Source organism: Hemiscyllium ocellatum, chromosome 42 (assembly GCF_020745735.1).
Source record: "Hemiscyllium ocellatum isolate sHemOce1 chromosome 42, sHemOce1.pat.X.cur, whole genome shotgun sequence".
NCBI lineage: Eukaryota > Metazoa > Chordata > Chondrichthyes > Orectolobiformes > Hemiscylliidae > Hemiscyllium > Hemiscyllium ocellatum.
Genome location: NC_083442.1, coordinates 34144568 through 34161827, shown reverse-complemented (window position 1 = coordinate 34161827; position 17260 = coordinate 34144568). Strand labels below are relative to the sequence as shown.

Below are 17260 nucleotides of genomic sequence, written 5' to 3'. Positions count from 1 at the left end.
TATTTGCAACAGAGAGGGGATGAAATATGGACAAAGAAGTACAATATCTAAAGAGAAACTCCGCAGGTCTGGCAGCATTTGTGGAGAGAAAGCAGAGTTAATGTTTCGGGTTCAGTGACATATCATCAGAACTGGTTCTGAATAAGGGTCACTGGACTTGAAACGTTAGCTCTGTTTTCTCTCCACTGATGGTGCTCGGCCTTCTAAATTTCTCCAGCAATTTTGGCTTTTACTTCTGATCTCTAGCATCCACAGTTCTTTGTGTTTTTTTTAATATTCAAGAATACTGGTCAAATGAAAGTTTTAAACAAATCTTTCCTGAGATGTAGACATCGCTGGCAGTACCAGTTTGTTGCCTGTCCCTAACTGCCCTTGAACTGAGCTGTTTGCTAGGCCATTTCAGAAGGCAGTTAGAAGTCAACCACTGAAGTAGATCAGGAGGCACTGTAAGCCAGACCAGGCAACGATGGCAGTTTTCCTTTTTTAAAGGTCACTAGTGAACTAGATCTGTTTTTACAACAATTGATGATAGTTGTCATTGCTTCATTACTGAGATCAATTTGAGATTACAGATTTATTAACTGAATGCAAATTCCCCTAGCTGCAGTGGTGAGATTTGAACCTATGATCCCAATGTGTTAGCCTGAGCATATTTATTGTTAATCCAATAACCTTTACCACGATAATACTATCTTGCAACAGCTATTCCTTCAGACTGAATTTTCAATGTAACAACACATGTAACCTATGAAACAAAATTGAACAAGTGGTTTGCAGGTGCCATTCAAACAAAATTTTTAATAGATGCCAGAAGACAGGAGTTAAGAGATCAAAACTATTAGAGCTGGGAGAGATACAGCAGTGCGGTGGGGTTTAGGGCTAGAATTGGGTGCAAAGGTAGGCTGAGGTGAGCCAATGAGAAAATTACAGATATAGATTAGTGCTTTATTCAAAAGAGGGGAATAAACTGCAACCCAAGCTCCTGCTCACCATCTAGTGACTCCTGCTGCAGAACGCATGTCTGACAACATTTAATGGGGACACATCAGGTTCAATTGTAATGGCCCAAATATTCAACTCCTAACTCTAGCCACAACAAAGACTCCAAAGTGAAAACTGGTGGGAGGAAACTGCTGGTTTTATTTACACACAGCATGAATACTGACCTACAGAAAACCAAGCGGCAGAAGCAGACACTATGTTTTTCTCAGTTACAAAAGACTGGCTACAAATTCTTCGAGTCCTCAGCATGAGCACTTTAAAGTTACATCATTGCTGCAGAGATTATAACAGACAAATTATAAAAAGACTTCATAATCTGAACAATATGATCCTTCTATAAGCCCCAGAAATGTAGGACACAGATGTTCACCTTATGTTTCTCAATTATGAATTTCTAAAGCAGCTTGTGTTATCTGTGTGCATCATACTCAAATATGCTTATCGACTGGCAATTGCATAACAAAATTATACCGTACCATTGTTTTTCCTACTTGATAAGTGGCTACATCAAGGTTCGCATTTCTCATAAATCTCCTGATATTGCACTGAGAAGAGATGGTGCCTTGTGGCAGAAGTACATGGAAATGAGCCACAAATTCCTGAAAAATGATTCAGAAGAATTATGAAATTAATTTCACTGCAGCTTTACTGTGATACCAAAATGTATCAGTTTAACAACAATGTGTTTTAAATAAAACATCCCACAGGAAAGATGACATTATCCAGTCACAATTGAGAGCAGAGATCAGATAAGGATCACATTCCAAATTAACCAGTTATGTTCTTCCTTATGGAATACTGGGAAGGCACATCATCTGATGAAATGCCAAAACAAATAAACTCCAGATAGACCAATTATGAAACCTGGGGCTGTGCCGAATCAGTTGACTTCATAAAGGGAACGATTAAACACAACAATGGATCTTAGTGCCACAGGACAAAGGAAGAGAGAAAGAACGGAAATTCAGTGAAACCTTCTATTCCTGATTACTAATCAGGAATTCTACTCGATATAGGCACCTAATCATTGAATGAGGGCTCCTTGATAAGATATTACCAACAATCAAACAGCCTGAAGAAACTCAGTGCATGGGTTTGTGAGTAAACAGTGATCATTTAGGAACAGAAATGGACAATGCCAACAGCAATAAAACTAACACAGTAAACGTTAATGCAGAGACTAGAAGAACTTAGGACATATTCTTAAAAATTAATCCACAAAGCTAACCTGACAGGAATGAGTTCATTATAATTTCCAACTAGTGTGCTCTGAACTGATCAGAGCCCATAATGCAGCCAAAATCATGCTGTCACAGGTGACGTAAACAAAAATTCAATTCAATTCTTCAATTTTTTTAAATATCAAATGATAAAAATTTTACAATCGTTAATCAATCAATTCAAGACTGGAAAGAACTTGACTTCTTTAAACTAGTCGAAATTCAACTTGATTTGACATGTTCAGTAATGAGCACTTTAGTTCAAATTAATATCAATTTTTCCACAATATTTATATTTCACTTGAGATTGACGCCATCCATAAATCTGAAAGCAAAATTCTTATGCCCCGAAGTAACCAGAGGTTCTCACCTGGAAAGTGTATTTAATACTATAGCCTGATTGTCGTATCCTCACTGTTTCCAACATGCCAGTGTACCTTAGCTGTCTCAGGACCAGGTGATCATTGAAGCGCAAAGGAAGCTACAACATTGACAAAAGAAAGATCTCAGGCAGGTAAACAAAACAAAATTTCAGCCTAAAAGTAATAATTCACACAGGACAAAATGCATGTAGTTTTGAGTATATCTTCCCAATTTAGGAAGGCTTCGTTAATACCTGCTCATTTTTTGGACAGAGAATGGGAAAATTGCCAATGTTTATTTAAAAAAGTAAGTAGTCAAGACAACAGGTAACTATAGATCAGTTTGCTTAACATATTGTTAAAATGTGAACAGCTCATTATGAAGGGTGTAACAGCAGAGCATTTAGAAATACACAATATGATTAAGCAGAGTCAGCATAGCTTCATGAAAGGGACATCTTGGCTAACAAATTTATTCAAATTCTTTGAGGACATAAAGAGCAGAATAGTTAAGGGGAAGCAATGAATGCAATACACTTGGATTTCCAGAAGACATTTGACTACAGTTAGGCCAATTAATAACACAAGAGTCTATGGTGTTGAGGTTAGTATATGAGCATGGACAGGGGACTGGTTAACTGATAGAAGACAGAGTTGGGAATAAGGGGAGTTTTTGGGATGGTAACCTGTAAAAGGTGGAGTGCCACAAGAATCAGTGCTGGGACTGCAATTATCTACAGTATATATTGATCAGTTAGATGAGAAAAGTGAATGTACTACAGCTAAGTTTGCAGATGATGCAAAGAGAGATGGGAAAGTAAGTGGTAAGGATGACCCAGAGTCTGTAGAGGGACATAGAGGCTAAATGACAGTTGGAATGTAATGTGGGAAAAGACCAGATGATGTACTTTGACAAGAATGGATGACCTGAATATTATATAAGTGGAGAAAGCTTCTGAAAACTACACCACAGCGAGATTAGGGAGTCATGATGCATAAATAACAATAAGCGAGCATGCAAGTTCAGCAGGAAATAGGGAGGGCACATGGAATGCTGGCCTTTAGTTCAAAGGGAATAGAGTGGAAAAACAGGAAAATATTATAGCAAACAAGCACTAGTTAGACCACATCTGGATTATTATGAAAAAGTTTGGTTCCTTTATCTAAAGAATACTATACAGGCATTGGAGGCAGTCTTGATAAGGTCCATTATATTCACTATGAGAATAGAGAGACTGTCTTTTTGAGGATGAACGAGAGGCAGTCTTATTAAAATATACAAGATTCACAGGGGACTTGACAGAGCACATGCAGAAAGATTGATTCCCTTTGTGGGAGAGCCCAGGACAAGAGGGTATGATCTCAGAGTAAAACGTTGCCCATTTAAGACAGAGGTGAGGAGGAATTTCTTTTCTCTGAGGATACTGAATCTGTGTAATTCTTTACAATGGAGGGCTGTGGGTCATGAATTACATTCAAAGCTGGGATAAATGTTTTTTTTATATAAGTCAGTAAGGGAATCAAAGGCTAATGGGGCAAAGTCAGCAAAGAGATAAGGATTTTCAGATTAGACATAATCTCACTGAAAGCAGAATGGGTTCAATGAGCTGAAAAGCCTACATCTGCCCTTTTTTTTACGGTCTTTGACACAGAATAAATACTTGAGTGAAGACTGCTCTTACTTCTAAATGTAAATTTGCTATAATTGCCCTCCTGTCTTCCCACAACTAATGCATTGCTTACTTTATGAAAAAAATCCAAACAAATTTCCCACTCAAGAGCCAAAAACACTGTTGTGTATGTTTCTCTTCTTCTCTGTCACCACTGTGCTGAGGTCAATTCTCAATGTACCTTTCAGGACCTCCATATCTCCCTCAAACATTTCTCCCTAATGTCTACAAAATTTTAAATAGATTGTTACTAAATCATGACATCTTAAAATATATTCAGACTTATCCTTCCTGATTCAACAAATGATGCCATACTCAGCATGTTATTATTTAAAAGAGAAATCAGCTTCACTCATAAAACACCTTATACTTAAAAGTCATCATATAAAGTTTCAGTGGCTGTTTGTTCTATTCATTCAAGTAAAGCAAGTGCTATCGGCCTTACATTATTTTAATTTATCAACTTATTAAATTTCCAAGCATAGATACCTTTTCTGCATTTGATCGAATGCATTTGACAAAGTAGGGCTCTGCCTGTCCCAGAGTCTCCATCAGTTTATTTAGAGAAGCCTGCATAAAGGAAAAAACATACAAAGGTAAACAATTGCAGTGCCAGGAATGAATGGACCAAGGTCAAAAGCACCCTCGATTAGAAAATGCAACACACCTTAAAAACTCAGAAAAAGTCCTACAAATCCCACTTGTTCAGTGAATTATTTTAGGTGAGAAATTGATTCAACAATATTCCCTCAAAACTTCTATTTCATTTTCAAATAATTAGCTTTCTTTTATTCTCCATCTAGTGTATTTTAAATACCGTATTTAGCCAAGTGGCTGGACTCCCACCTTTCAATCAAAAGATTGTGATTTCAAACCTAAATTTAGAATCAGAAGACTATCTAAGTAGAGATTCCAGTGCAGTCCCAAGTGTGTTGCAGTATCAGAGGTATCATCTTTCAGACAAGGTGTCAAAGCTCCTGTCTGCATCTCAGGAGGAGTAAAAGGTCTAATGGCATAATTTCAACGAGCAACAGGAGATATTTTCTCCCCAGTCTTGATGACCAGCTATCACTCCACCAATATTAAAACAGGTTAACTGCTCATAGAATGAACTGTTGTTTGTGGGATCACTAACAGGAGTACACATCAAAATTACTGTATCAGCAATGTAGTGCTTTAGAATGTGTTCAGGAAATGAAAAAGAGATACATAAATACATGTTCTGTGTTTCTTGGAGCTGCACGATCTATTTAAAACTCCTTCAACTTTTATTTCCTAAGAGAAACTTCTGCTTGCTCTCAGGGGTAAATTCAGATTATATATTGAACTTTATTGTACCGTTTGCTCTGTTATCACATTTGGTATATCATTTTCAGAGTCTAAGCTGTTCAGAGATTAACCTACAGTCTGGATGTAGGTTTGCTCGCAGAGCTGGAAAGTTCATTTACAGATTTTTCGTCACCCTATTAGGTAACATCTTCAGTGGGCCTCCAGGCAAAGCACTTTTGATAATTCTTGCTTTCCATTTATAGGTTTTGGTTTCTTTGGGCTGGTGATATCATTTCCTGTGGTGACATCATTTCCTGTTCTTTTTCTCAGAGGGTGGTAGATGGGGTCTAACTCGATGTGTTTGTTGATAGAGTTCCAGTTGGAATGCCATGCTTCTAGGAATTCTGGTGCGTGTCTCTGTTTGGCTTGTCCTAGGATGGATGTGTTGTCCCAGTCGAAGTGGTGTCCTTCCTCATCTGTGTGTACACGCACCAGAATTCCTAGAAGCATGGCATTCCAACCAGAACTCTATCAACAAACACATCGAGTTAGGCCCCAACTACCATCCCTGAGAAAAAGAACAGGAAATGACATCAAAACAGGAAATGATGCCACCACAGGAAATGACATCACCAACCCAAAGAAATCCAAACATGTAAATAGAAAGCAGGAATTATCAATAGTGCTTCACCCAGAGGCCCACTGAAGATGTTACCTAGTAGGGTGACAAAATGTCTAGAAATGAACCTTCCAGCTCAGCGAGCAAACCTACATCCAGAACCTCAACCAGAGCTATAAGTCTTCTCAAAACTCATTAACATACAGTATTTTATTTAGTCATGTTGTGTAAAGTTCAAAATTACAATCATTTCAAGCTGCTTTTATCCTCAATTCCAATGTTCACTTGGTATAAATATGGCTGTTATTTGTACACATTAAAATCAACATAGCAATGACTGTGGAACAATACCCATGCTATGCGAAAGAAGGAATTTATTTAATGATCATCTCATACAATAATTTATGTAGCACATTAGGAATAAACTGACCATGCAAGTGAAAATGAGAAGAAATGAGTCGTCTTTGTAAGGCAGTGTTTATAGGGCAAGACTGTGATAATCATTTCTTTGAACAACTGATTCAAACTTGCTATTTAATACGGATCTAAATCATGTCAAATTTAGATATTTTTATGGCAAGCTGCCAAATAATTGCAGTTCTTTAATAAACAGCAATCTAAGTTACTTGAGGAACAGGTTTCAATTAATCTATGGTCTTTTCTCATTCTTGGAATCTTTACATTCTCATATTCAAGTTGCATATTTAATTTTATGATGCTCAAGTTTGGTAACGAAGAAAATGAAATTCTTTAGAGATGAACAACCCACACTTTGAGCCTGTTAACAGCTAACAGGTAGCCCCCCCACTAAAAAAAATTTTAAACATTCAAAATCTTTCAGAACTCATCAGGTTACTGGCTACCATACAACCAACACTGGCATTTGAAACTATGGATTAATATTCAACATACTACATACAGTTCAAGGTAGAAAGTCAGTAAAATGGGAGAACTGGTCACTTGTATCATGTATTTACCTGGAATTGGGCACTAATGCTGGGTGGCTTTTTCTTTTTGTGCAAATGAAGCAAAGACTTGGTAATACGGTCATGAAATGTCAGTCCCATCAGGTACTTCAGCGACTTCACATCTAATAAGTGCTAGAAGGTCAAGATAAACAAGATCAACACATTAACATTCTTACCTATTCAAAAAAAAATCCTTCCATGTCTGGAATCAAACTAGTCCTTCTGACCTCTAACATAGTAGAAACTATCCATCGGTCTTATATAAAAGGCCTAAAACTATTCACAATATTCTTAATGTTGTCTAACTATGTCTTGTGTAGTTTTAGCAATATTTCCCTACTTTGGTTAGCTTAATTCCCTTTGAAAGAGGCCAAGGACTCCCAAACCTCTGTGCTGCAGCATTTTCTATTTAAATAATATTCAATTTCTCACTCTTCCTATCGAAGTGCAGAATCTCACACTTTATACATTATATTCTATCTTACAATTTTTTCCCTGCACACAACCTGCAGGTTCTTTTTGTCATCCTCCCACTTGACTCCTGATCTATTTTTGTGTTATCTGCAAACTTGGCAAAAATACAATTACTTCTCTCATCCAAGTCACTAAAATACATTGCAAATAACTGCTGGCAAGTCTGGGAATTTCCACTCAACAGCAAGCCAGAAAACTTCTATTGTTGGTAACTAAACTAAAAAGGAAAGGACCACGTTATCAGGCCCAACCAACAGTGCATTCATCCATTTCACCAATTCATTGTTTGCTTCCTTAATGCTACAACTTCTCCATTTCTATTAACTTGGTCCAGATTGAAATCAGTTCTAATTTATTATTTTAAAAAAGGATCTTTTGTTTTAAACTAAAGGTCAAATGGTACAGTAATTTTAGGAAGCAAGCTCCAGGATTTTGACCCATCTAGAGATAGCATGTACTTGGAGGGGATCTTTCAGGTAATGGTGTTTTTATGTACCTACTGGTCTGATCTTCCAGATTAAGGAAACACACAGAGGACACGTCTCACAGGCTGAGGTATATAATAAAACAGCAGGGACCTTATGCTTGGATTGTACAAAACATGAGTTAAACCACAGCTAGAGTACTGTGCATATTTCTGATCACCATATTACATTAAAAATATGATTGCACTAGGAAAATAACAGAAGCATTTTATAAGGTTGCTGCCAGGGACGAAACCTTCTAGATTAGCAGAGAGGTCAACAGCCCAAAGGCTTTGATTTAAAGTAAAAGGCAAGAGGACGTGGAGAATCTTTTCACCAAAACATTTCAGGGCCATGCTCTAAAAAAAATGGTAGAGACAGCAACTCTCATAATTTTGTCTTAACCTACAGGACTGCAGACCACAAATTTAAGTGGGATTAGATTAGATTCCAGCTCTCTTTGTGCTGGTACAGGCATAAATGACACAGAAGGAGCCGTCCAGCCCAAGGGTTCTGCCCGTAAAAATGACCCCGAGCTGCCAGTTGTCTGCCACTATCTTGTTCCATGTCAACACTTCTGTCTCGGTCCTGTTGCAGTGTTCCAGCAAGGTTCAATGCAAACTAGAAGAACACCACCTCCTTTTCTACTTGGGCACCTTATAGCCTTCAGGTCTCAACAACAAGTTTAACAATTGTAGAGTATGGCCAACTGCTTCCTTATCTTTTATCTACCTCCATTATGCCAAATACTACCATTTTCAATTCATAGCCTCCACTATAGCCTACTGAGCTTCTCTTTTCCCTGATCTATTGTCAACAATCTTTTTGCCCCTCTCTCTCCCTGCACTCCCTACCCACTTATCTGCTCATTCCTTCTCCCACATAGTGAAATTAAATATCTTTCTTAGCTGCTTATAGTTCTGAAGTAGGGACACGGGAGTACAAATGTGAACTCAGTTTTCTCGCCAAAGGTGCTACTAGACAAGGGAAGGTTCTCGAGCAATTTCTGTGACCGTATGTTTCAGATTTACAGCAATGAGGTGGTGTTCTTCTAGTCTGCATTGAACCTTGCTGGAACACTGCAACAGGCTCGAGACAGAAGTGTTGACATGGAACAAGATAGTGGCAGACAACTGGCAGCTCGGGGTCATTTTTACGGGCAGAACCCTTGGGCTGGACGGCTCCTTCTGTGTCATTTATGCCTGTACCAGCACAAAGAGAGCTGGAATCTAATCTAATCCCACTTAAATTTGTGGTCTGCAGTCCTGTAGGTTAAGACAAAATCGTGAGAGTTGCTGTCTCTACCATTTTTTTTAAGAGCATGGCCCTGAAATGTTTTGGTGAAAAGATTCTCCACGTCCTCTTGCCAGTTACTTTAAATCAAAGCCTTTGGGCTGTTGACCTCTCTGCTAATCTAGAAGTTTTTGTCCCTGGCAGCAACCTTATAAAATGCTTCTGTTATTTTCCTAGTGCAATCATATTTTTAATGTAACATGGTGATCAGAAATATGCACAGAAATCTAGCTGTGGTTTAACTCATGTTTTGTTATAACTGGGATACTGAGCAGCTATGATATCATTGAAAGACAGAACACATTTGAGTGAATGGCTTTTAGTTTAGCTTAATGAAATGTGGTTTTATGGGTTGACAAATGAATATTTGGTTGCAATATAAGCGATAGTGCCTTCACTGTAACCCATAAAAGACAGGAAGAGTGAAGGGAAAAAGTAGCATGAAAAATTGCAGTAAAGCATCATATTGCTCAATTTAAAATATAAGATCACTTGAATCACCACATTACAACCAAAGACATTTGCACAAAACACAATGAGTATTCAGTAGCACACCATATAATTTTGCCCTGAAGACAAAGGGCTAATTCACCTCTCTCAGAGAGCGATAGAAAAGCAAAGTTCACATTCTCACCTTTGGTAGAACAAGTTTGGTTTTGGAGTTCTTATTCCTCCTAGTGAAAGAACACAGTAAGTGTTATGAAGCAAGCACATTCCATTTTAGTCAGCAAGTAGTCAGCATCACTAAACACTATTTCTTTAATAACACTAATGATAATCATCGCCAAATTTCACAGTGTAAAAGTCATCTGTTTTGACAAAGTCACAAAAAAGAAGCACTCTAAGAGACCATATACTCAGAATGCCCTTGATACAGACAGTACAGTGTCTTAATTGTCTACTAATGGGGTCACAGGACCACAGCAGAGTGATTGTGGTGAATCTTCATAACACACTATTTGCATCTCAGATGGACTGTGTACAATTCTGGGTGCCACACTTTAGGAAGGAGAGAGTGCAGAAGAGGTTGATTCGAAAGGCTGTAGAGATGAGAAACTTCAACTTTGAAGGTGAATTTGAAAAACTGGGACTGTTTTTCTTCAATAGGAGAAAGACAAAAATTAACTTTGATTAAAGTTTTCAAACATGACAGGTCAGACAAAGAAAAACTGTTGCCATTCATAAAAGGATTAAGAATGAAAGGGCACAGATCTGAAGCAATTTGTAAAAGGAGTACATGTGATACAAGAATAAAAACCTTTCCAGACAGCAAGTGGCTTTTGTCCGAAATTTATTGCCTTAAAGTGTGTTTCAATTGAGGCATTCAAGAGGGCATTAGATGACTATTTAAATACAAATATTGCGCAGGGTTAAGGGCAAAGGACAGGAGAATGACCCTAAAGCATGATGTTCATTCAGAGAGCCTGTACAGACACAATGGACTGAATAAACCCCTTCTGCAGTGGAATAATTTTGCAATTCTAAGCCTGAAGAGTGTATCAGCTGTAAAAAGAAAAATATTAAATGCAATTTGCACCATGAGAGCCTTTTGGACAGAGGCCATAGCAGATGGAAAGTATCTCTTGACCCGCCGCAGTGATTTTAAACCCCTGTACTTAACTGCATGAGTCCTCTCAGTCTTTTTCCTGAATCCAGTGGAAAATGCAAAGTGGGCGCCAAATAGGAATGGGATTTTATCCAACAGGAGGCCGCCACAAGGAACCCAAAAGAATACTGAAAGTCCGTAGACCAGGAACATTAACTGTTTCTTTTTTCACAGATTCTGCCATACTTGTTCAATATTCCTAAAGTTTGTATTTTATCAAACCAAAGAAAATGGTATTGGCGGTCAGGTAATTAGATAGAAGGGGCCAGACAGACCTCATGGGTTTGGGGAAACAGCACAATTTAGGGCCAAAGTGGCATGACTGATTCTCCTGGCCCTGAATAAAACAAATACAAACAACTTTCTGGGTTTTCAGTTGTCACCAGCAATGAAAGCTCCTCTTCAATGGTTTCAGGTTAAAATTGCAACCACATATCCCAAAGACAATCAATGTTTATTCTGCACATCTAAAAAAGAACCACACAAACTACTGCAGGACATAGAGTCATCTGGCAGCTGCTTAAATAACTACTAAAAATTAAAACTGGGATTGGGTATGGTGAATCACTGCTCACTTTATTACACCATTATTACAAGAGTTCTTGTTGTTATTTGCATTGCTGTACATTAGTAGAGTGTTAGTAAGTGAACAAATACAGAGGAATGAGATACAGAACTCAACAGAAAACTCAAGGCATTGATAATCCAGTATAATGTAGAGAACCACTCAGACCCCAATGCATCATGGTCGCCCACAAACCCACCAACACACTAAAACAGCAGCGAAAGAACTTGCAAGACCCTATACAGACAACAAGCAAAACTAATGTCATTTACAAAACACCGAGCAAGAACTGTGACAAACACTACATTGGACAAACAGGCAGAAAACTAGTCACCATGAACATGAACATCAACGAGACACAAAAAGACATGACCCACTCTCACTAGTATCTTTACATACAGATGAGAAAGGAAGCCACTTCAACTGGGACAACACATCTATCCTAGAACAAGCCAAACATAGACATGCTCAAGAATTCCTAGAAGCATGGCACTCCAACTGGAACTCTATCAACAAACACATTGACTTGGATCACATTTATCAACCCCGAGAAAAGGAACACAAAATGACATCACCAACCCAAGGAAACCTCAACATAAATAAAAAGTGGGCCTTACACCAGTGCTTCACTGGAGACTCACTGATATTACCTAGTATGATGGCGAAATGTCTGAAAACGAACCTTCCAGCTCAGCAAGCAAACTGACATCCACAAGAGATAAATGCAAATTTATACCTGCTAGTGAATGATTCATTAACAGAATTATGGGAGAAATGGTGGTATGGGAAGAGTAGAGTGTTGACATTCTGTATTCTGCAGTAAAATACTTGCTCTGAGATCAAACAGATTGCGAAAGGCAAATACATTTGCTATTTCAGAACATTTATATCAAAACCTAATATCACATTTTCTTTCCACTTTCTGCTCTTGAATGCAAGAAGCCTTGTTGGCCTATAATTGCCACTGGCACTTCTCTAGTTCCCTGTCCAAGTGGCCATTTTTCATTTCTGAACTCTCAATAAGAGAATTGGCAAGGAGTTTTAACAGTGATTAGATTCCCTACAATGTGAAAACAGGCCCTTCGGGCCAACCAGTCCACACTGACCCTCTGAAGAGTAACCCACTCATACCCATTTCCCCCTGCACCTATCGAGAATTCTTAGATGCACCTATCACTATGGGCAATTTAGTATGGCCAATTCACCTGACCGGAGCACCCAGAGGAAACCCACGCAGACACTGAGAGAATGTGCAAACTCCACACAGGAGGCTGGAATCGAACCTGGGACCCTGATGCTGTGAGGCAGCAGTGCTAACCACTGATCCACCGTGCCACCCAGTAGTAGGCATTCTAATTAAGTCCAGCACTGACATTCACTTTCCAATAGGGATAAACTGTATGATTAGTCGCAAGGAAACTTTGTTCTCTTCTCCTTAATTCAGAGTTTAAGTGGAGGTCCATTGCCACGACAGTAAAATTCTGACAAAGGAGCAAAGAATCACAGGATTGATGCAGTTCAGCAAGAGGCCAAGAAGCTCATCTTATTTGCAATTGCACTGAGCATTTCAACGGTGCCAATCTCTTGCCTTTACCAGTGCCCTGCATTCATTTTCTATTTAGAAATCAGCCAATGTCCTCTTGAAATTCTCAATGGAATCTCCTTTCATCACTTCCAGGAAGAGCATTCCTACCCTGACTGCTTGCTGGGTGCAAGTTTCTTTATCTCTTCACATTTTCTTCTCAAAAAACACTTTAAACCACAGCCCTCTAATTCTCAGTTTACAAATGGAAACAGTTTCCCTCTACTCACTGTATCCAGAACCTTTATGATTTTGAAAACCTTTATATTGGGTTAATCTTAGTCTCCTCCTTAAACAGCCCCAATATCTCCAATCTTTCCTCATAACTGAAGTGTCTCATCCCTAAAATCACAATCATAAACCTCTTCTGCACCTTCTCCCGATCATATCCTTCCTATGCTGTGGTGCTCAGAACTGTACGTAATACTCCATCTGAGGCTGAACCAGTATCTTGCATTAGTTCATCATAACCTCCTGGGTCTTGTCTCCATTCCTCCATTAATGAGGCCTAGAATACCAAATGCTTTATTAACAGCTCTTTCTACCTATCCTGCTACCTTTTACGACATATATTCATGGACACCCAGATCAGCTTGCATATCCTTTAGAATAATCCCTTCATTTTATACTATCTTTCCATCACTTTGCAACAAAGTGCATCACCTCACACTTTTGAACTTCATCTGCCACCTATCCACCTACTTAGGTCACCATGAAAGGCCGTGTCTCATCAACCTCACCCCTCACCTGATGCACGGTGACATTAAGGATAAACTTTCCACCAGCCATTTCTCTCTCTCTCTCTGACAGAGCAGCCCCGTGGGCTCTAGCTACTTTATCTTATGATTCCCGGCAAGTGAATAAAATGGTATTAACTCCTGTTTGAAGTTGTAATCTATCCTCCTTACAGTTTACAAGCCTACTGAGTTTGGTCATCAGGAAATTGTCCTCCGCCCAAAAGTCTGGATAAATAACGTACATCAAGAAAAGCAAGAGTCCTAAAATTGACCTCTTGGTGAACTCCATTACAAACCACCTTCCAGCCTGAAAAACATCCATTAACCATTACTTGGTTTCCTATCCTTGGACTAATTTTGTATTCATGTGACCTATTACTTTCCTCACAAGTATAATGCTGTTGTATGGCATTATCTAGCCGGCAGCATTAACCTCAATCCTCTCTGTCACGTTTTCAAAAAAACTTGCACAAGTTAGATAGACACAATTTTCCCTTAAAACAAAAATCCACACTTACATTTCTGAATCAAACTATGTTTTTCCATGTGTTGACTAAACCTATCCCAAATAACTGCTTCTAAGAAATTTCCCGACCATGAAGGTTCAACTGAGTGATCTTCCAGTGCTGGCAAATTCTCCAATCCAGAAAGTTTGAAACTGCCAAGTGCCTTTTCCATTTCCATTCTCACTTCCTTAAAATCCTTACATGCTTTTCTTCCAGTGCCAGTACTTCATGAACTTTCAGCATTAACACCTTACCTAATACCACCTCCTGATCAATTTTAAACCCTTCTAGTAACTGAGTTTCCTCCTCTCACTGTGTTTGACAGCATTTCTTCATTGCCTGAGAGATTCAAAGTACTCACCGCCTCTGGATGTAAATTCGCTTTTTGGTCTGAAATTAGCCCCACTTCTCCTTTTGGCACCTTTTTACTATTCTGTATTTATTGAAGATTTTGGGATTTCCTTTTATGTTAGCACCCGGTCTTTCTTTAATAATACATCTTTGCTTCTCATATTTGCTTTTTCACTTCCCTTCTGAACCTTCAGTACTCAGATTGCTTCTCAACTGTATTCACTAAATACTGTAATCAGCACAATTCTTCTTCTTTGACTTAATTTTGATCTCCTTTGTGATGTAGGGAGCTCTGGATTTATTGTCACATGCACTTAAGTAAAGTGAAAAGCTTTGTTTATGAGCAGTACACGCAGATCATAGTAAGCAAGGACATACCGATCAAAGGGTGGAAAAAAAACTAGCACAGAGGCATACAGGTTACATCACATAGGGTGCGCTAGGCAATGTCAACATTAATAAGATCAGCATTGTTTGAAGCTAGACAGTACATTCTTCACAGCAGTCTAATAACGGTAGGTAAGAAGCTGTTCTTGAACATGCTGGTGCATGTGTTCAAGCTTCTGTATCTTCTCCCTGATGGAAGTAGTTGTAGGAGAGCATTACCACTGTTGGATGGGTCTTTGATAATGTTGGCAGCTGTCCCGCAGCAATGAGCCCTGTAAATGGAGTCTTTGGCTTCTGTGATGGTCTGGGCTGTGCACACAACCTTGTGTAGTTTCTTACTGTCCTGGACACAGCTGTTACCATACCAGGTCGTTAAGCACCCAAACAATATACTTTCAATGATGCATCTGTAAAATTTGGTGAGGGTCCTCACGGACATGCCAAATTTCCTGAGCCACCTGAGGAAGTCATTGTGCCTTCTTAACTGTCGCATCTACATGGGAAGTCCAGGACAGGTGGTCAGTATTGTCACTCTGAGGAACTTGACGCTCTCAACCTCAGCTCCATTGACATAGATGGGGTCTTATTTTCCTCTTTTCTTTCTGAAGCCGATGATCAGTTCTTTAGTTTTGTCAATGTTGAGAAAGAGGTTATCATTGCACCATATCACAAAGCCCCCTATCTACGTTCTGTATTCTGCCTTATCATGGTTTGAAATCCATCTTACCATGGTGGTGTTATCAGCAAATATGGAGATGGCATCCATTCAGAATTTGGCAACACAGTTGTGGGTGAATAGGGAGAATAGTAGGGGGATGAGAGTTCACTTTTGAGTGTAATCATGCAGGAAATGCAATTGTCCAACTTCACTGATTGCAGTCTGTGGGTCAGAAAGCTAGAGGTTCCAGTTGCAAAGGGCGGAGCTGAGACCTCGGGCTCAGAGCTCTGAGATCAGTTTGGAGGGGATAATAGTGTCAAAAGCGAAGCTGTAGTTGATGAGGAGTCTGACATAGCCGCTTTTGTGTCCAGATGCTCCAAGAACGAGTGGTGGGCTAGAGAAAACGGCATCTGTCGTGGACGTGTTACATAGGTAGGCAATTTGCAGGGGGACGAGGTAGGCAGGGGAGACTAGCATTGATGTGGGCCATGACCAGCCTCTCAAAGCACTTCGAGATTATGTATCTCAGAGTCATTGGCCAATAGTCATTAAGGCACATTGCGTATGCTTTCTTTGGTACTGGGATAATGGTGGTCTTCTTGAAGCAGGTGGGTCTACAACTTGTAGGAGGGAGAGATAGGTGATGTCAACGAATGCCTCGGTCAGCTGAATCTAAGTGCTCGGTTGGTGACTCTGTCCAGTTGCATCGTTTTCCTTGGGTTCATTTCCAGGAAGACCGATCTACCATGAGCAGAGGTGACAGTGAGTACAGCAGCGTCTAGGGCTGTCGGTGCAGGTGACACTACACCACTGGCATTCCACTTGAACCGAGCAATGAGAGAGGGAGATGTCTTTGTCAGTTATCTTGCTCTGCTTCATTTTGTATGGTGTTATGTTGCTGATGCCTTGCCATAGAGAGCTCAAGTCTGTGTGGTCAGTTTGGGCCTTGAACTTGGTCCAGTACTGTCTCTTGGCATCCCTGATGGCTTTGGGGAGGTCCTATCTGAATTTTCTGTACAGGGTTGGGTCGTCCAACTTGAATGCTGCACGCCCAGTCTTCAGTAGGGAATGAGGATTTTCTGGTTCACCCAAGGTTTCTTTTTGGGGGAACACCTGGATTGACTTTGTTGGTACACAGTCCTCCACGCATTTGCTAACAAAGTCCACGATGGTGGTGACACACCCGTCTAGTTTACCCGCTGAGTACTTAAATATGTTCCAGTCCACTGATTCCAAGCAGTCCCAGACATGCTCTTCCACTGCGTCAGACCAGCGCAGTATTTCTATCTGTGAAGGACCCTCCTGTTTCAGCTTCTACTTGTAAATTGGGAGGAGGAACACAGTGTTGTGATCTGATTTTCTGAACTGTGGACAGAGGATGGAGCGGTAGGTATCTATAATGATTGTATCACAGTGGTCCAGGATTTTCGGTCCTCAAGTGGGCAGACGTCTTGGTGGTACTTTGGCAGCACCCTCTTGAGATTGGCTTGGTTGAAGTCGCTGACCGCAATGAATAAAGCCTTGGGA

General features: G+C 39.7%; 1 protein-coding gene across 5 annotated transcripts in view; it reads right to left on the bottom strand.

Moving 5' to 3' along the window:
• Nucleotides 1-17260, bottom strand: part of myo9aa (myosin IXAa) — a 328643-nt gene that overhangs the window by 76632 nt on the left and 234751 nt on the right. For all 5 annotated transcript variants that reach the window (XM_060853931.1, XM_060853935.1, XM_060853933.1 and 2 more), the window contains 5 exons: nucleotides 9976-10015; nucleotides 7120-7242; nucleotides 4744-4824; nucleotides 2593-2703; nucleotides 1479-1601 (listed from right to left, as the gene is read on the bottom strand). In XM_060853931.1, coding sequence (XP_060709914.1) covers nucleotides 1479-1601; nucleotides 2593-2703; nucleotides 4744-4824; nucleotides 7120-7242; nucleotides 9976-10015 — 478 coding nt within the window. The remainder of the gene's footprint in view (nucleotides 1-1478; nucleotides 1602-2592; nucleotides 2704-4743; nucleotides 4825-7119; nucleotides 7243-9975; nucleotides 10016-17260) is intronic.